The 21,059-nt window shown below is 39.0% G+C and overlaps 1 protein-coding gene across 1 annotated transcript in view; it reads left to right on the top strand.

The window, feature by feature from the left end:
- The window catches only part of CADPS2 (calcium dependent secretion activator 2), a 284,927-nt gene that overhangs the window by 44,608 nt on the left and 219,260 nt on the right, over nt 1–21,059 (top strand). Inside the window, exon 2 of the mRNA XM_054272587.1 lies at nt 12,699–12,812. Within this exon, the coding sequence (XP_054128562.1) occupies nt 12,699–12,812 (114 nt within the window). The remainder of the gene's footprint in view (nt 1–12,698; nt 12,813–21,059) is intronic.

A 21,059-nucleotide genomic window follows, 5' to 3' on the forward strand; every position in this document is an offset into this window, starting at 1 on the left:
TCTCCAGACTTTTATGTTCTATTTTTACAGAATAAAATTTATCTCAGTGCTGTATTGTGCATTGCAATGTGTCTGATGGTTCCTGATGCTTGCATTGAAGGGCTGATGAGAAATGAGATACTGGGATACAACTCTAAAGGATATAAAGTCTTTAGTTAAACACTGTATTGAACACTTAATTTTAAAAAATCTAATATAAGTATATTCGAAACCTAAACCCCAAAATTTCTCCATTAATTGGTTTAGAAAAATGCATCTGTGTAAAACTAGTGACATGACTGAATTATAGCCTAACTGTCTACCTTCTTTTCATGGCAAAGAAAGGAGCAGATATTTGCAGTGGTGAATAAATATGTCTTTGGAGGATAGTGATGCTGGGCTTAGGTAGAAATTGAGAAAATAGCTCAAGCATAAGCAGCGTGTGTTGAATGTAGGAAAATTTGGATCACAGAGATAATGTAGGGAGAAGCAAAAATTCTGCCTGGAAGGACGCCTGAGCTGAAGATGATTTCCATTTCTAGTCCTGATGGAGAAGTGCAGTGTCTCCATCAGCAGTGAGAGAAGGAAGGAAAGGAACTGTGCATGGACACCACTGTGAATATCTGAGGAGGGGCACTGGACCCACGTTGACACCCAGGCACCCTGGGAGAGATACCAGAAGGACACCAGTCCCTTTTTCTGAGTTAAACCTGAGATGAGGGAAGAAGCAAAGGGACCTGTGGGGGGTCTGCTTAGGTAAGCCTGTTGAATGAGATCCACTTATGCATGTGAGCTGCAATGAATACAAAGATGAAATCTTCAGGATTCTCTCCAAAGCATCTGTGGGGAAAGAAGACACAAAAAGAGAAAATTTATGAAACCTGAAAGACTGCAAAAGTTTGAAAACCTTAGAGAAATGAGGAAGACGAAGATACAACATGGTTTGTATTTGAAAGTAAATTATTGTAAATCTTGATGAAAGCTATTCTGATAACATCAGGGAACAGCTTATACAATTTGTGCAGTGTGGATGTGGAGATCTACATGGAGATGTCATGAATTATGTTGTTTCTGCTTCTGTTTGAGTAATCTGTGTTCAGATGTTAAAAATGCATTTTTATTCATGGGGTTGAGGGCTGGTTATTTTTAAGTATGTTGTTCTGCCTTTCTGCTGGAGCATACCTGACAGGAGCAGGAGGAGAGGGAACATAGGAAGCAGCATGCTAGAAGCTCTGTGATCACTGAAGGAGGTAGAAGTAAGGAAGGAGGGGAGATAAGATGTGAAGACCCAGGCCTATTGCTAGGAAAGGGATGATTCTGAGGGTCATAAATAGAAATGAAAGAGGCATCAGAGAGCAGTAAGGGCAGATTGACCCCTAAGGAGAACAAGTTGGGATGCTGATGGGGGCCAGAGTCATGATCATGTCTGAAGACACTGGTCAAGGTCAGCCTCTGTGCAGTGGTCCTCTGTGAAGCCGTGGTGATGAGGCAGGTTGAAGACCAAGCCAGGGCAACTGGCTTGTGGGTCAGTGTGTGATGTTGAGGCTGAGGATCAGGGAGGTGGGAGATGAGGTGCTGATGCATGCCTTGTAGCCACCACAGGGGCCAGGGAAAAGCAACTCCCAAGGTAAGAGGCTCAGGACCTGTCTGCTGCCCTTCACCACAATTCTGCAGTGATGGGGCTGATCTCTACCTCAGCCAGCACATTATACAGCAGAGGGGATAAACACGGTTATTTTACTCAGAAATATTAAAATACTGATATTGTCCATTATTCAAGTTCTCTCTTGTGCAAGTACATCTGTGCTGCAGAACAAATTAAAGCTTATCAGTTATGAAAATTCTGGCCTGAATTGTGCATATCAGGTTGCAGAAAGACTTGGTGAGAACCAAGAAGCATTTTCAGAAGGGAAGACAGAAATAACACTAGGAATGAAATTTGTAGGTTATAATTAGTAGGTGGTGTGATGGCAAATACTGTGGGTTCATTTCAAATGGTTAAGAAGAGGGAACTATTTAATTAAGTAGAAAAGGAAAATGAATCCAGAATCTTGATTATGAAAGAAAAAAGGCAGGAAATGGTTTCTTTTTAAAGTATGAAACTGCCTTCTCCCTCTGAGAAAACCCCACAGGAACAAGGATGAGATAGGAAAAATGTTCTGATAAACAGAAATAAATTCTAAAATTTTTGGATGATATGAATACATACCATGCAGAAGAAATCACTTATCTTAAGAAAAGGCAGCACTTGAAATAGGGTTAAAAGGCATCAAAAAAGGAGAAGGTTCTGAATCACTATCAGAAAAGCCTGACAATAAAATCTGTTAGCCACTGTTATAAGTTCCTATTTAATCACTGAGGATTCCTTTGCTTGAAATCTCTGAAACATAAGGTTTTTGTGATACTCAGGGTGGGAGGGTGTTTGTGCATTTCTCCTTTTAGGAGAATTTTAATAAGGTGTCTTCTTGAGGCACTTAAATGCATAAAGATTGCCAGGCAAAATAGAGCTTTGGATAGCATTATTGTACCAGTCTCTTGTGTGAAGTCTGACAGATTTATTTTGAATGTGAAAACTGTACATTTAGATTTATGTACTGTGTTTTCCTTCTACACTTAAATGTTATAGCATACAGTTCTGAGATGAGCTCATTTTTCCAGAGAGCTGAGTGATTTTGTAAGAGTTAATGAATTTACTCATTAATATATCTGCTGTGGAAAAAAATATTTACAGATGTTTGAGTGCTGCTTTAAACTTTTCATAAGTTTTCATAAAATAACACTTTGATGGAAGGGGACAATGTAGTCATGGGTGGTATATGTACATACAACCACAATGAAATGGTCTGTGGAATGCTCCATCTTGTGTTTCAAATACATGGTTCAGTATGACTAAATATGTAATTTGGATAGTATGTCTATGTATTTTGATATGGAAAGGATGTCTAGTGCACCCAGACATCTGAGAAAACATTTGATTGTAATGCTAAAGGATTGAATGTTACCTCTGCATCCCTTTTAGAAAGTTTTGAGTTTTTTCAGCTTGATAATTCGAAACTAATCTTAGCTTGAGAATTCAGAATTAAGTGGAGTACTGCTTAAAGCTGCAATCAAGTTGCAAAATCTGTATTATTCTCCCCAGTAGTTTCAGCTGTCACAGACATGTTTTATCAAAAATCCTTTCCTTAGGATTTTTTTCTCCTGAGAAGCTGAGAGGCCTCAGAAACAAAATGTAAACAACAATAATTATCTGCTGTTGTGGAATGCCACAGGTGCATCTTTGATTGGTCCGTGTTGGTTGTTTCTAATTTATGGCCAGTCACAGGCAGCTGGCTCGGACTGTCTCGGTCAGTCACAAGATTTTATCATCATTCCATTCTTCCCTTTGCTTTCAAGCCTTCTGGTGAAATACTTTCTTCTATTCTTTTAGTATAGTTTTAATATAATATATATATCATAAAATAATAAACCAGCCTTCTGAAACATGGAGTCAACATTCTTGTCTCTTCCCTCTTCCTGGGACCCCTGTGAACACCACCACATTCAGCCATGTAAAGTAAGCCTTGAGAACTTTCTGCAAACTGACCAGAAGGACTTTGATGATCTAGTATGGCTTCCTAATTGTGTGCATGTAAATAAATCCTTTTGTTCATTTTTTCAAATCCTTTCTCTCAGCTAGAATATTTGATTCAGGGAGATGTTCCTTTATACTTTAGTCTTCGAATGGTGGAGAATCTCCTGCATATCCTGATGAGAAAGCCTAGTGGTGTATTAAGAATTTCCATTTGAGTGTATTAGATTGACTTCCAGTGTTGAATAATCCTGTAGCAATCATGGCTCTTTGATTTAAGAAGAACAAGATTTGTGGGGAAAAATAAAGTCCTCCTATTAGATTGGTTCTTTATGACTGGCGGAGGTGGTAAAACAAAAGGGAGTTTTTGGTATGTGAGATATTAAAAACTTTTTGCCATTAAAATGGCAAAAGCAAAAAGTTTCAGAGTTACTTAGGTTATAGAATAGGTAGTTTGTGAAAGGTGCACGCAGTATTGGCAGGGGACATGATAAAACTTGTACTTATTTATTGGATGTTTCTCTGGTAGAATCTTATAATGCAAAACAAAAACTAAACTTTCATGGGTTCATGAGTACTGCAATCCTCTAGGTTAATGAAAAGTAGTTTCCAGAGAGAGTTCTGGGAGATGGGGCCGACAAGTCAGAAAGGGAGGAGCATTTTCATGGCAAGCGCTCTCTTTGCATTGAAGGAGCTTTTAAGTGCAGATGGGTGGCCGTGTGCAGTTGCTTAGTTTCATCCCTGTGGTCTTCATGAGATTATCTGCTGTGCTGGTTCTAAGTCATATTGCATGCTGAGAAATAAATGTATTCAGGGACTTGGATGTGTCTCTCACGGAGGATGTTTATTGCGATGGTATGCAGATGTTTGTATTTATTGTTCAGATAGTTTCTAGATTTTGTTTGTTATAAATGTATTCCTGAGGCTCCTAGAAAAGTAAGAGATGAGAATGTTTGAAGGCTCCTCTTGTGAGGCTGAGAAAGGATTCCAAAGTAGAAATTTTTCCCACTGCAGGTTTCCAAGGTAGAAGAGCATATTACAAATAGAAGTGTACAAGATGAGATAGTACCTGGATAGCTCCTTCAGAGTTGAAGTCCTCTTTCAGAAGCAGGGTTGTCCTTGCCTGACAAAACTGAAGGTCACTTGGCTTAGCACAGTATTTACTTTTTTCATGTAGTCTCTAATATTAAGAGTCCTTGAGCATCCTAGTTCTACCATACCATGGTTAAATTGGGTTGTGTATTGACATGTGTAAAATAGATGTCCATATGATGTGATTACTCAACTGTTAATGACCTTACAGGCCAGACTTTACCTCTGTTTCTGTAATTTCTTCTGGTTTTTAATCGATCAGAAAATCAGTCCATCTACCCAACCAGTGGTCTAGTGGAAGGTTTGCTTCCCACAGTGCAGGGGTTGGGACTGAGTGATCCTGAAGGTCTCGTCCAGGCCTGACTTCCATGGAAGGCGCTGGTAGCTGAGGTTCCCACTGTGGCCACACATCACTGTGTGCTCCTGCTGGGCATGGTTTTCATGGTCACTGCATGAGTCATCACCAGTTTCCTTGTCTGGAAGCTTTGTTTGCATAGCTCTGAGGCATGACTGTTCTCCTTGTAACTCTGGCCATCTCAAGGAAGTAAGGCTGCAGTGCCCCTGTGTACCCTGCATGGGACATGGCCACAAGGGACAGCAGAACATAGCCGCCCTAGCTGTAGAGCTCTGGCAGCCACTCCAGACTAAGAGGACATCAGTGAAGCACAGCACAGAGGAAACAAATATTATAAATTTAGCTGATGATTGTCAGCTAAATTCTACAGCAAATCTCAGGTAGTAGGAGTAGGTACAAAGAAAATGATTGCAGCTGTACTGACAACCTCATCTCGGTGGAGATAGCTTTTATTGGGGTGTGTTATTTACTGCCTTTAGGAAAAACACATAGCAGATTCTTTCTTTTCTAGCATGGCATAGTCTGTAAAAGTTTGACTTTTTTTTCAACAAGAAAGAAACCTATCATTGCTATGAATGTGTTCTAAGAAGTTAAATTATCCTGTATTTATTTATATATTTTCTCACTCTTCTGCCAAAAAATTAGGAAAGTCTGATTTTTATTTCTTCTTTTCCCCCACAAAATACTTGTTCCTCTTCATTATCAAAACACATGTTTTTCTTTTCCCCTCAGGTGCCAATCTGACCTTGCTGGAATCTGTCTCCAGTTCTATATTTTGGTGGTCAGTGAGATACACTTGAATGCCTTAACATATATCAGGCTTTGCTTTGCTCACTGCCTGGGATTTTTGTGCCATCACCTCTACTCCCTGAAGAAAACTAACCCCCAAACCCTCTGGTCCTTGTGAGATATTTTACAATTCTGCCAAGGAATCTTGAATATGCTCCTCTGGACAATGAAATTATTTAAAATTTCAGACCTAATGATGCATAAAATATTTATAGCTAAAACACCCTGTAAGTGGAATTGACTGACCATTATGGTAATGGTAAATGTTCTGGTTTTTAAACAAGGCAGTGAAAGGTAAATGCAATGTTTGCTTGTTAGATTATAAAGAATGATAAATGTGTTTGGTAAATGAATTGGCTGATTTTGGTAAGCTAATATTTGATACTACAAGGCACTGAATTGTTACACTAGGATTATGTACTCAGTGTAGTGTGCATGGAGTGACAGCAAACAGAATCCTTACAGACACTGTTTTACTTGGAATAGCTTCAACTTCAAGAAAATCAAAGAACAGCCGAGGTTGCTAAGTGACAACAAAATATTTATCCTTTTTTTAGAAAATCAAACCGGTTTATGCAATGAGGAGTAGGGGACAGCATATATTGTGTGCCACCCACATGCTGTATAGGACCATTATTGCACATAATTAGGACCTGCATAATTCAGCACAGTAACCACGAAGCTATCACCTCTGCCTTAGTACTGATATTTTCTAATAGTGTTTATTTAGTCTTCTTCCTCAGAAAAAAATAATCCATTATAAATGAATACTCTCTGTCTCTGCTGTGAAATACAAGTATTATCCTTTTGTAGACAGATACTGGAAGGGGAGGCAAGATGGGAGAGAGAGAGAGAAAACAGAGCAAGAATCACTGTTTATAACAGGCCATTTGCTTTGCAGGCTTATTCTCATCACCAGTGTGAGATGAAGCTCACTAAGAGGCAATGATGTGGCACAAGTGTTATGTTTTTCTGGAAAGAGAGGATAATGATGGGTTCAGCCTAAGGCTCCATGCCTTGTTCCTGGCTCTCAGAGAGGAGCATTGTGTGGCTTTCCAGTCTGGCCCTGTGGATAAAGCCCTCCCCACCACCACGGAGGGTGATGGGAAGCTCTAATTACAGCAGGGTGGTGAAGCCTGGGGTGGCTCTTGAGTCTCACTCAGCAGCAGAGTGAGAGTTTTTTCAGGTGTCCTTAGATCCACTCCTACCATTCAAATGCTAAGGCTGATTTGGGAGGAGGAGAGCTGCTGTGATGGGCTGAGCATCAGTATTGCCTCCCAGCTGCACTGGGAGACCCTGCAGAGGAGACACAGGGAGGGAGTCACTGAGCTCAGCATCCTTGAGCATGCTACTGTGGCAGTGGGATGAGCTAGTCTTTGACAGAATTTCATCTTATTTTTTGGGTTTTTTTGATTTTCCCCTTGACAAAGAGGTTGTCAGGACAAGAAACAAAGTTATGTTCAAAGATATGTGTGAGAAGTTGACTGGAGAAAGATTTATTTGTACCTTCAGTTTTCTTAAATCGCCAGACGAAAATTTATCTCCTGACTGAATTGGAAGAGGGACAGCTGTTTGAGGGAACCCTCATCAGGTTCTTTTTCCGCTCTGCTCTCAAAAATTACAGCTTTGACTGAAGTTTTTTAAAAACAACTGCTGCAATCAAAGACATTATACAAAATGGCATAATTTTGAAATAAAAATGCTTCTTATTTCATGGAAGCGTTAGGGGACTTGGGTTTGGTGCTGCAGACAATACACATCACAGCACTGAGGGTTCAGCAGGTGGCTCTGTGGCTGGCTCCTCCCTACCCCTGTGTTTTTGCAGTCTGTGTAAGAAATATTTCACCTTGCTCTGTCTGTAGTTGCAGCCATCACCTCCTGCTATTTCCCTAAAATTCCCATATGGTCTGAAGAGGGGAGTTGCACTCTGCACTGTGGGAGGGAGCACAGAACAGGCAGTGCTGTTGCTGGTGTTGAGGTCAGGGTTGGGGACGCTCCGGAAATGCAATCCTGGAGTGGGCGGAGCCACAGCCTGCGGTGTCCCACACCCACTGCAAGGTGGCGATGGCTTCGAGTGTCACCGCCATGGCTCTGAATGTCCCTGCCATGGCTCCCAGTGTCCCCGTGATGGTTCCGAGTGTCTCCCCCATGGTTCCGAGTGTCCCCACCATGGTTCCGAGTGTCCCCACCATGACTCCCAGTGTCCCGGCCATGGCTCCCAGTGTCCCCGTGATGGTTCCGAGTGTTCCCCCCATGGTTCCGAGTGTCCCCGCCATGGCTCCGAGTGTCCCCGCCATGGCTCCCGGTGTCACTGCCAGGGCTCCCAGTGTCACCGCCATGGCTCCGAGTGTCCCCGCCATGGCTCCCAGTATCCCTGTGATGGCTTCGAGTGTCCCTGCGATGGCTCCCAGTGTCCCCGCCATGGCTCTGAGTGTCACCACCATGGCTCTGAGTGTCCCCATGATGGCTTCAAGTGTCACTGCCATGGCTCTTGAGTGTCCCCCACCATGGCTCCCAAGTGTCACTGCCATGGCTTCCAAGTGTCACCGCCATGGCTCCCCGTGTCCTCACAGTGGCTCTGAGTGTCACCGCCCAGCACCACACCCGGCCAGTTGCTCTGTGGGGACAGTGGCAGTACCAGCCTGGCTGGGGCCCATGCACCACTAACCACCTGTTAAACCTGTTCATTTCTAATGTTTTTTCAGGGCAGTGGTCCCGTGTGTTATATCTCTGCCAGCTGCTGTTGGCTGCATGTGATCAGGGCAGTAGTGAGTGCTCTGTGTACTTAGGCAGCAAGAAGCAGATGAAGATGCTCTTAGTGAAGCATCAAGCACTGTGAAGCTACAGTTTTATTTTTTCTCCTTCTGTCTTTCAAAGAGAAATAATCAGTATTACTCTTAAAAATTGTTTTCTATGATTATTGTATGTATACGATACAAAATATCAAAAAGAGTATACGAAAATCGTATTGCTCTTAAAAATGTATTGTTTTTGCTTCGTTGGAGTTTATTATTTAAGGAAGCAAAACTTGTGACATTGGAATAACTCCCTGAACTTCAACATCTATTTAAAATACTACTTCTTATGAAAATAGGATTTTTAATTCTGTGTAAAAACGGTTTATTGAAATTGTTTAAAGGTAAAAGTGGAGCTAAACCAGAAGTGCCCCTAGGTTTTCATACCCAGCTTTCACTTTAGAAGGGAAAAAGCAAATCTTTAAATTAATGCTCAAACAGGAATATATCTGGATATATGACTTCTTTGAAATGTTAAATGCAAGGTGCGAAAGTTTTTTTAGTGGTTAAATGCTTGAAGCTCTTTCATGCTTTTATATTACTCTGGTTAAATTGCTACTGCAACTTGAAAAAGTTATTCTTACTTTAATTAAATAGCTCTTTGAGAAGTTTACTCTTAAAAATTTTCATTGTTTGATAGCTTATTAAGGCTAGCGAATGTAAAGCGAAAAAAAAGTTACCTTTTTTGAAAGACACAGGGATGAAAGGGAAGAAAACTTATCTGTTGTGTGACTGCAATAAAGAAAAACAAATCTGAGGGCAGTTAATCTTGTTTTCCCTTAAATTTGTCTTTACTTATCTTCAGTCATTTTGCAGAATGCACTCAGATCTGATATTCTGAGTCACTGGAATTTAGTTACAGTATACATTCTCCCATGAAGCAGCAGTAGTTGCTCATGAAGTATCACACAGAGTTATGACAACAGATTCTATGCCACTGAGACTGCAAAATCCAAAGAAGCAATAGAAAGCTGAAGCAGGTTAATGGAAAGCAGCAGAATCAATGAGGCTTTGCTGTGAACTTTTGTTAGTATTCCCAGTTTAGTTTACATTTGGAGGTACATATAGTAATGTATTTCTTTAATTTTAAATTTCCTGTTTGTAGTTATTCCTACTAAAATTAAATTGTGGAAGCAGAGGCACTGGCAGTGAAGATGAGAGCTGACTGAAAGCCAAGGTCTGATGTGCATGGATCTTGCACAGAGCAGAGGAAACGCTTGTGCCATTGAAAGGAAGTGCTGCTGTGAAGGATTTGAGCTCCATTATGGGAGCTCATTCCATGTTGACCAACTTCAAAGGTGGCTCAGGCTTTGACAGGTTGAGCTGCTTGGCAGTATCCAAGAGCTAATGTCCTGTACAAACGCCTGTTTCTCTGCTTTTGCTGCTACAGCATTCCAAGTCAATTAGTCTTTCTTTTTCTCTCCACATTTCCAAGCTATTACTTTTACTGTTAGCTTTGTTTCATTTTTAAGTGCTTCAAATTGAAGAGTGTTAATGAATTCCTTAAAAATGACCAACATAACAAAAGAGATGAGAGAGAATTCACTGTACACTCAATATTCTGACAAGTAAAAAAACCCAGAGGAGCTGTATGCTGCAGTAGACTACTATAAATTATTCTGTATCTTGACAGTTAACTGCATTTCTATATATGACAGTGCTTGGGACATGTTAAATAGACTTCAGATCATCATTAGGACAAGTTGTAGCCTTTCATCTTTTCCATTGGAAATAGTATTATTTTTTAGCTTTGCAGGAGAACTTTATTCTGTACATCCAGATTTGCACAGAAATAAAAGTAATTTAGGAAATATACAGTAATCCTAAAATGCCACTCAAACCTTAGAAATTCTTACTACCTAAGGTAGTGAATATGGAAGCCATATATTAAATATTTTAAAGGCATTTCAGTTTACTGAACTATGATGGTTAGAAATGAGAAAGTCAGAATTAAATTTATATTTCATTGCCTTAGTCATAAGGTTTTGTTTGGTGTGGGGGTAATAGAGAAGCAAATCACCTAAAGAATGAAGTCTGCAAGCATGAAAACACATTTTCATAATTGCCTTGGCAGGAAGCCTGCATGCTCTCGTGGCAGAGCTGTGAATATTCCAGGGGATGAAGGAGCTGCTCGCTCTGCAGAGGGGCACTGTCTGTGAGAGTGCTCATCTCTTTTCTAACTCCCCCAAAAGAACATGTGTATGCTGGAAAAAAACCCTCAAATCATCCATAAATATTTGCATTTCTGGTATCTCAGCTGGTCCAAAGTATTTAGAAAATGAAAGAAGAATAAGAGGAATCAACTCAGTGCAATGGAGTTTGATTTCTGTTAGAAACAGCTATCAAGTCTTTGTAAGGAGTGGATTTTTGGCAGGCAGGTGAATAGGTGCTGTTTTGGGTGGATGTGCAGACACAGTATGAATAATTCTCCCATCGATTTTTAATTAGCAGTGGGACAGGATGGGGTGTCAGTGTCAGGCTGCTGCTCTCAGGAGTTCGTCCAGGAAATTTGTCCAAGTCACAGCAACCTCTGTTGAAGTTTGCTTGCCTCTACAGGAAGCCTTTTTTTCCATGGGGGTCTCCTGGGGCTTGTTCTGTGTCGTTAATTGTTCTGTTAAATGAGGAACAGAATTATAATGTATTTATAACTAGCTTGAATTTTTTTTTGGAGGCATAGTTTTTTGGCTTTGCATCACTACTGCCTACGTTGCATTTTTTTTAGAGGATTTCTGGTACCCAGTATATAGATGGCATCTATGCTGTTGTTTCCTGTCAAAATAAAACAGCTTTCAGGTTTGTAATCAATTTGGAGAGTTTTGCAGAAAATTGTTAAATTTTTCAAACAACCACATCAGTTTGCAGACTTAGCAAACTTCGTGTAGAATGGAAATCTTCCTGTGATAATTAAGAAAATAGAAGTTGTCCACAGTAGGCCCATTATCAGGATAGCAGAGATTTTGCTAATTTGATAACAGTGTTGTAGCTTAATTGACTTAAAAGTGTTGACATAAGAGACCTGAAAGCCTAAGGCCACCATATTTACTGTAGATGCCAAAAAACTCTTCAATAAGAAATTATTATGCCATTGGGGGCAGTCTTATTTGCTCCAGGTTAGCCATTACCTTTCTTCCCTCTGGAGAAATATTTACATTTTCTGGCTATATGTTTATTTGTTTATCTGTTTGTTTGTTTGTTTTACTTAAGCAAAATACAGGAGGGATGAAAAACCTTTCTGTCGGTTGTGTTTGAAACTTTTTTTGTGTTAAAGTTCAAGAACATGATGTGATATTCAAGCTTCTCACAGTTTTGATAAGGAGAAATATCCTATTAAATAATTCAAGAGTGGATAGAAACCTTGGCAAAAGACCTGGATCTCAGATCCCTGGAGAGCTTCTGAACTTTGCTTTTTCCCTTAAAATTAAACTTTGATAAAAATGGGTTGATTGCAAGGTTTAATTGTGTAATGTGCTCTTGTAGGAGTTTGTTTTCAAAATGTACTCAGCTTTGGTATGAAGTCCCCCAAGTGTTATTGGGTGTCAATCTTGGAGCCATTGTCTGCTCTTCCTGAAGATCCAGTTGTCTCATGTCATTCGTAATGTTGTAGCATCAGTGGCTGGAACTCCATTTTCTTCACAGTGCACATGCTTGCTGAAGCACTCCAATGGTAGTGCTTAGTTTACTCCAAGAAATGGAGGCATCTCATTTGTTTTTGTTCAGTTACTGGAAGGCTGAAAAGAAAATTATGTATTTGAAGACAAGCTAAGAGCTGTTTTATCAGCTGCTGCTGCTACCATGGAGAAGATCAACCATTATATTCAGCATGTGCATATGAAATACTGCACAGAAGCATCCATGCAGACCTACCTCTGGCATCCCAGGGACACCAGGGGAAGAGCAGAAGTTTCCTTGCATGCTGCCTGTGTGCATGTCTGGCTGCCACAGCGTGGCTTGTCCAGCTGGGACCCCAAAGAGCTCCACGCTCCAGGGAGCCAGGTGGCCAGGGAGCCTGTTTTCTTTTCCTGTTCACAATTCCAAGTGTGTGCAGTGCTGTGTATTTTTACATGGAGACTAACTGCATTTATTTTCTTCTCTCCCCTCTCCTTGTTTTTCTCTTGCACAGCTCAACAAGCAGCAGCTGCAGGTACTGAAGGAGCGTTTCCAGGCCTTTTTGAACGGGGAGACACAAATCGTGGCAGATGAAGCATTTTGCAATGCTGTGAGGAGTTACTACGAGGTGAGCTGTGTGCTTTGTGCTCTCTGTTATGTTCACAGTATGCCTTTTAATGCAGGTACAAGGAAAGTAATTTTAAGTTTCAAAGGCTGTGAACTTCCAAACCTTCTAGAAACTATTTCCTCCTAAACCAGCTTTGCTGTTTTAAAAGTTGAAATCTACTGCCTGAGCACAGGAGAGAAACTGAACTGGAAAATATCCACATATCCACCCTTTTTTAAGAAGGGGAAAAAAATTTATAAGAGAAGATAAAATGAAAAACCCCTGGTGCTAAAAATCTTCCTGGCAGCACTTGATACAGCTAGGCACTGCTATCTTTATCTCCATATGTCCAAGGTAGCTCTTTTAATCAGCACTTTGTAAGTTACCATCCTGAGAAATATGTCTTCAGATTTTTAGTTGCCGTGCAAAAGGTTTTGGTGAAGACCTGCCTGTTGCCTTCCAAAAGAACAGAAGGTTTCCATGCAGACAGGCCAGCTCTCACAATCTGCTGTGACCTCCCAGGCATGTTCAGTGCCTGCAGCCCCAGTGCAGATCTGTAGGTGAAGTTTTAATTGCCTGAGGGGCAGGTCCAGTTCCAAACTAGAGGACAGTTCCCTGTCCATCAGCAGCATAGGGCTAGTGAATTAACTTGTTACTCTTAGTAAATGTTGCTATGTTTTATTTTGCTTCATCTAACTTCTGACCTGCTCAATGAATCAAAAAGGCTGGATGTTAAACTTCTGTGCCTTTTGAGAGATCTTCCCTCATATTTCAGCCTACCACTTTTTTTTTTTTTTCCAAAATTTAGCTTTATTTTTGGTATATTATTTGTTTGTTTTTCCTGTCAGCTATTCTTTGCTGGTGAATAACTTTTTCCTCAAGTAGAAAAAGATGTGATTTATGTCCTGGATTGATTTTATCTACAATAAATTATATTGCACAAGAAAAAAGAGAAGGATGACAAATGGTTTTCCTTTTGTGCTGACATCATGGACTTGGTGTGTAGAAATAGAAATTTGTATAGGAGCCATAAAACTCAGTGTGCCTTCTCCCATATTATGGCCTGACCGGTGCTGTGGCATTTGAAATTAAGGAATTCTCACAAAAAGACTTGTGAAAAGATGAGGATATGTCTGCATGTGAAACTAGAATTTTTAGGTAGTATTTTGGGTGTGTAACAACATGACAGAAGTGGTTAGAAAGTAATCCATTTTTCTGTATAGCCAATGAAGAGGTTAAGGCTGGGAGGAAGGACAGTTTGGAAGATGGTGCAGGGCAAGGCTGTGCTAGTCAGTGGCCCAGCAATAGGTTTCAGAGTAGGGGGATGTCTCAAGACACTGAACAGAGGGTAAAAGTGAAAAGGACTTAAAGGTTCATTCTTTAGCACACTGTGTAAAAATCTTGATGTTTTAGAGGAAGTAGTCTGTTCTTAGGAAAGGATGTGATAGTGAATAAAAATTATTTGAAAATAAATGTCTAAACAGTAACTGTTAAGATTTACTTCATGCCTTTTTTAATGAAATTTTTTAAACATGTTGAGAACTGTTTTTTGGCATATCTGCTCTTGCAGTGAAAGGCTGTGCATAATAATCTAAGATAGCGCTGTAAAATGAACAGCTCAAATTCTCCAGCTATTTTCAGACATTCACCATTTTGAATTAAGTGTTTTGAGTGTCCAGATTCAAACAGAGAATTCCAAAGCATTACTGTCAAGGATGTAATGACACCAAAGGCTTCATCCTATGTTAGTATACCATCATCTGATATACCAGCTGTAATTTCAGTCTTTTTTTTTTGTTTATCCCAGCCTCCCAATTCCATTTTGCATTCTTTCCACAGACTTCCTTTCAGACTTGCACAACCCTTTCCAGTTGTGCAGCTGGAGTCAGCATTTGCTAGTGATTTTTAATTTCTTTTCAGGGTTGTAGTAGATAGTTACCAGTAGATTTTATGACCAGTGCAGTGGTGGAATCCAGCTGGAGACTTAGTTCAAGTTACTGCTCCTCTTTAATGCATTTTAATCAAATTTTATGGATCTGATCAATATTTTCATATTTACTTGTATGTATCTCTTGTGCCTTTTTCCTTATCTTTGCTACCCATTGGTTGAAAATATTAGTCTCTATTACTTCTTTGTGTGCTCTGTTGATGCTGGGCTTTGGTGCTTTCTCCTCTCCATGTCTACCACATATGGTCCATCACATCCTCCATGTGGTGTTTGTTAGTACTGTGAATTATGGGCATCTTCCTTGTTTCTGGCATATGGCATCTTACAAACTTCTGTGTTAATTTCCTTATACTTCAGTTGCTCACCTACAGTTTAATTTTACCTGATAAGGCAAGAAAGAAATATGTGGTCTGCCCAGTAATTATTTTATTCTGAAAATTATTAACTTGCCTTTAATCCTATGCAGTAGGCATGGTTTGAGAGTTATTGTAACATTGTTTGCAAATCCAGATTATATTCATTACTGTAGTTGATTTTCTGCTTTAAGTTTGAATGTGAAAGAGAAGGTCTGCTTTGGGGATGTGACATAAATTCTGTATCAGTAGTTGCAGATGTTTTCACTCTAATCTGTCATTAATGAGTTTGTTCAGACTGTGTCCTGTTAAGAATCTTAAGAAAAAGCTCCAAGGATTTAGGAACTTATTATTGCTAAGTCTTTGATTTGCTTTTTTATAAATATTTGCAGAAAGAGCAATTTGTTTGCTAAATAAAGAAATATGAATTTCAGCATTAATTTCACTGGCTCAAAGTCCCGCTCCTGTGTTAGAACACTTGGGAAGTTTACACCAGTCAAGTTTTTTGCCTTATTTCCTCCACTATGTCTTTTCCAATGCTGCTGTTGTTTTTAAGATTTTGTATGAATAATCTGGCATCAGTTTTCATTTATCATAAAAAATTAGTAGGAAAAAAAAAAATATTCATAGGAAAAGTTTCATAAATTCTTCTTTAACTCTCCAGAAAAGGTTATTTTCATATTCTGTGTAATCTCCCTCTAGAATCCCACCATATTTTCTGAGAGTCTCACTGAAATTTAGCATGTTTCTTTTTTGTATACATTAAAGTATGATTATCTTGTTTTTCTTTTCAGTCTCAGCTTAGAGAAGGTATGGAATTGTTTACTCTTTCTGAAATCCTTCTCTCAGAATTAACATAGGATTTTATTTTTCTGTGTGTGGAAAATTCCATTACAGACAGACATTGAGCCAGATTCTAATCAGTAGAACATCAGATGCTAGTGCTGCTTTTCAGATAAAGAGAAAAATTCAATCATATGGCAATTTTTTATGAGTAATTATATTGGACACACTGCTAAGTATAAAATTAACTGAGAAAGTGACTTATGAAATGAAATCCTTTTTTTGCCTAATTCAACCCTGTATTTTAAAAACTTGTTTGTGAAATAGTAGGTAATCTTCCATTCATCAATTCTTGCGTGCTCTTGCACTGAGGTTGGAAAATGCTGCTGGGCAGAGCCCTGGGAGGTTTATTCACCACCTGTAATATACTTACCTCTAATAGGTATGCATATACCTTGGGCTAAACTCACAGTGCTAATCCTTTATTCTTGAATGTATGCAGTCTTAGATATCAGTAAAATGGGTGCAAAGAACTGTAATGAATATTTGAAATACTGTGAAAACGTTTTCAATATTGTAATGATTGCAAGTTCTCAGGTTTCCAGCACTGCCTAAAGAAGTACTCCATACTGGTGTTTTTCCTGTTTTTCTTGCTGTTCCATTTTAAATATGTGGTTCTAAGCCATGATTACTTCATGCTGCTTAAATCTGAATGTTAAATGCAGGATCTGTAACACTTAGTACTGTGGGGTGTTTGAGAATTTAAAATCAGAGTTTGTTTGACTGTACCAGTTTGCCTGCGATACAAAGATCATATTTAACATACTTTCTGTTTAAATTGAGGGGATTTGTGTACAGAAACCTAGGTGTTAGTTTGGCACTACCAGGCTGCCAAAAATGAACTGAAAGTAGAAAACAAATTAAATAAAAAATAAGAAAAATAGGAGGACCCATATCATAGAATCATAGAATGATTTGAGTGGGAAGGAACTCTAGAGATCATCTATTCCAATCTGCCTGCCACAGGCAGGGACATTTTTCAGTAGATCAGTTGCTCAAAGTCCCATCCAGCCTGACTTTGAGAGCTTCCAGCAATGGGGCATCTAAAAATTCTCTGGACAATATGTCCTTGTATTTGACCACCCTTATTATAAAAATTTCTTCCTTACATCCAACCCAAATCTACCCTTAAGAGCTTTCTAAGTGGTAAAAGAAAGCCTTTTCCTTCCTTCATACCAGTGTGCATAGGTGGCATCTTTCATCTTCTGCAGGAAGTGAGCCAAGTGTCCTACAATTACCAAGCTCCTTTGGTACCAAATTCTGAACTGCTAATGCAAGTCCTTGCACTTATCCTTAGAAAAGGTTGAATTTTGTTCATGAGAGCTTTTTTATATGAAGACCTTAAATGATTTGTTACTCTGTAGAAAAAGTTGAGGTATTTCTGTAGAGAAAGGAGTGACACGATGCTATTTCTACCTGTGATTATGGAAAACTTGATCTGAAAATTTTTTGCATGGATGTGAGGGCAGAAGGATCTCCCTGATGAAATGAGAAAAAGGATCTAGCTTTCTGGAGTAAGTGGCGCTTTGGTTGCTTTTACAATTTTATTTTTACTGTCAGCTATTTTAGGCACACCATTTTTATTCTAGGAAACAAAAGGCATAGTTATCATGATGAATGTTTCAGAGATGAAGATGACACCTAAAGGAAACAGAAAGCATTCATTAGAATCAAAACATAGTACACACAAAATAAATAGTAATTAAATGTTGGAACATTCAGTTTTTATATTATTGAGATAAAAGAATGGAATCAGTAGATTAACCATTTATTTAAATACATTAAGCTAATAAGTGTAGAAGATAAAAGGTTCAGAGTGAAAATTCACTGTTGTCTGCTTTCATGTTTTTAAAAAGTCATAATTGGCATGCACATGTATTTAAGGATATGGGCTTTTTGTTCTGTTCAGGTTCTCTTCAAAAATCTGAGCACTACACCAGCATGGGATTTATGGTTTGTACAGTCTCATTTGGAGAAGCTGTTTCAAAAGGATATTTTTTTATATTAACTTTAGGATGGTCTTGTAGTTTGCCTAGTGAGGATGCCTTTCAACACATTTGTAGTTGTAGCCTATTAGCACTTCCACAATTTCCTTCCAGTTGCTTGAAAACATGGTCAGACTTGAGGTCAGTGTAGTATTCTATGGGTTCTGTTATTTTAGCTGTTAGAACTGGTGTAGACCAGTTCTTTGAAAAGCTTCTTAGAAATTTTAGGGCACCCCCAGGAAAGATGCATAACACAGGTTTATGTAGGTCATCCTCTTTGCTAAAGAAGCTCTAATGCCTTCAGTGTTTTGGATCACCAGCCACAATTTGGCATGTAATGGAGATCGTCTCACTGTTAGCAGTCTAATTATTTTCCTGAAAGAAGTGAGGGGGAGATAAGATACAACAAATTAAAACGTGCTGTGCATGATCTGGACCCCTTCACACTAAGGAGAGACCTGACAGAGTGGAACTGCAGGGTTGTGATGTGCAGCTTTCCCTTGAGAGTGCTGTTGTGTTGCTGCTGCATGGGAAGTAAATCAGTGCTGAAATCCACAAAGTCCCTTGCTTCACGCATAGCTAAGTGTAACTATTCTTTGTGTTTCCAGACTGGAACTCCCCTTTTCACTCTCACCTGTGTGGTGTCAGAGAGGCTGTACACCTGCACAGAAACACACAGCTGCCATTGACACTGGGCTTGTCCAGTCTCTCCGCACGCTGATATTTGTGGATGATCCCTATTCCTTTGAGGATGCCGTAAGGTTTCCATATTAGCATGGTTGTAAAAGACCTGTATTTCAAACTTTTATATTAGGTAGGTGGTTGATGGATAGAGTTTAGTGCATTACTTATACCAGTCCTTTGATTTGGATGTGCTGATAGGAAGACAGAAAGGAATGGATGTAGATTAAAAATTTTCCAGTAATGGTATCCATTTTTGTTGGTTTGGTGACTGTTGTTGTCCCAGGCAAAGAAGGATGCCTTGTAGGTCTGACACTACACTGCAGAGGCAATTAGTGTTTGGTAGTGAGGTATGTCTACTGTAGTAAGCGTTACGTGATGTTAGCTACTTGTTTATTAGATAAATTCTGAATGTCTATTAATCTGAACAAACCAATTAGAAAACTAGCAATGGCCCACACTGTTACACAACAGTGAATTTGGTCTGCTTTGCTTAATTGTTTTCTTCCCTAATCTCAGTTCTGTTTTACTCAGTCTCAGAGGAAAATAAAACTTATCTGAACCTTGGTTTTGCAATTAACAGCATGTTGCACTGAGACATACACTATACATGTTTTTGTTGATGGTGTCTTCTGGGCAACTAAAAGCAGTGGGGATTTTTTCAGCTAGCCTGATACTGGCAAAAAATGTGACAGTTTAACATCCCATCTGCCAAAATCTTGCAGGAGATACTAACATTTTATTCTGTGGGTTTTTTTAAAATTTGAAAATTATTATGTGGAAGAATTTTTCTTTCATTTCATCATGAAAGGGTGATAACTCTTGATATTTTTAAGTTATCCTTCCTACTACCTTTTCCAGGTCTCAGCACAGAGCCCTTAAAGGCCTCTGGATGTGGAAATAATATCACAAAATATTTCATTGGAGTTATGTTAATGCCAATGAATTTTCTTTTGTGTCTTTTTATCGTGATATCTGTGTGTCATGATTCCATTCAACAGTATCTCAGGGAATCTCCAAGTTACTGCGGAACAACAGGAAACTTTTTTTCTCCATTTAGCAGTTAAACAGAAATTCAGCCATGACTGAATTTTTGTCTCTCTCTGTGACCAGAGAGAGGTGTGTAGTTTCACCTTTATAGTACACTTGAAGTATCTCAATAAAATTGAAAATTCTTATAAGATGCTTATGTAAGCCAAAGTTAGTCCAAGCAGGGTCTCTCTTTGTCATGACTCTTTAGGTTCTAGAATTTTCTCATGTAATTTCTTTAGGCTTCAAGTTTTGATTAGCAAGCCACTGCACAAAATTGCTATATTCGCCTAACCAATCATTTCATTGAATTGCAAAAAACTACTGTCTGATTGATTTCTCGAGCTTAAACACACGCAAAAAAAAACCAAAAAAAAAACCCAAAACCCCCACAAAAAACCCCCCAACCAAACCAAACAAATCAACCAACCAAACACCCAAAACACAACCCATTCAACAAACAAGCAGTAAAGGAGAAAACCTCTTGTTTTCCTGCACCATCAGACTGAATTTTTATGACTGGTATTTACTCTGTAGATTGTTTTGCTTGCTCTTGGATTTCTAGATGGTGGGATAAATGGTTTTTTTGCATGTTTTAATTGAACCTCTCTGTCACTATTTTACTTTGTGTTAGAAAGCTTTTCCCATCAAATCCTTAGAGCTGTGTGACTTTTCAAAATCTTTTAAACATAAAAGTAATATCTTGCAAAAGTGCTGTTAATGGTGAATTCTTAATCTCTATGTAAACCAAGCTAGAGAAGGCATGGAAGTACGGGCTAAAAAAAGTCAGAAAATGTATGGCTGAAATCCAGAAATCAGTACATGAGAAGTGAGGCTTTAAATTCTCACTGATCTCTCTCAACTCCATTTCAGATCTGTTCTGATACTAATTTCAAAAGCCAACAACAAATTCTTATATCCTGAGAAATGTAAAGGCAGAACACAGACAGTGATGATGTAAATACTTTCTGAATGATTTTTTTTCAAGTATTGCTTGATTTACATTTCCCACCATAGGGTATTTCTGAAAAGCTTTATTGGAAAACAAGATTCTTCTCAAGCTTTTATTTCCTTAAGTTTTAGAGATGCTTTTTCTATTTCATGTTGCCTTTAAAAAGCTATCCTCACTGAGCAAGCAAGAGGTTCCTTCAAAGTTAAGGAACCTCTTGCTTGCAGGCAGGCATAAAGTTTCTATCCACCCAAGATTCTCAACAAGAAACAACATTATCTTAAACAGAGCATGCTAGGAGAAACAGATTACTGAGTCTGTTCCAGTTACTGAATGCCTTCTTCAGGCATTGCTAGTGAACAGTAACTACCTCATTAAGGAAACTTTCTTTCCACTCGGCCTTGCCATTAAACCATTTCTCCTAATTTCCTTATTCAGATTTTCCTATTAACTTAAAGGCATTGCATTAATTTAAGGTCA

The sequence above is a fragment of the Melozone crissalis genome, unplaced genomic scaffold (genome assembly GCF_028551555.1).
Source record: "Melozone crissalis strain CALT ecotype California unplaced genomic scaffold, PUWL_Pcris_2 ptg000004l_1, whole genome shotgun sequence".
Lineage (NCBI taxonomy): Eukaryota > Metazoa > Chordata > Aves > Passeriformes > Passerellidae > Melozone > Melozone crissalis.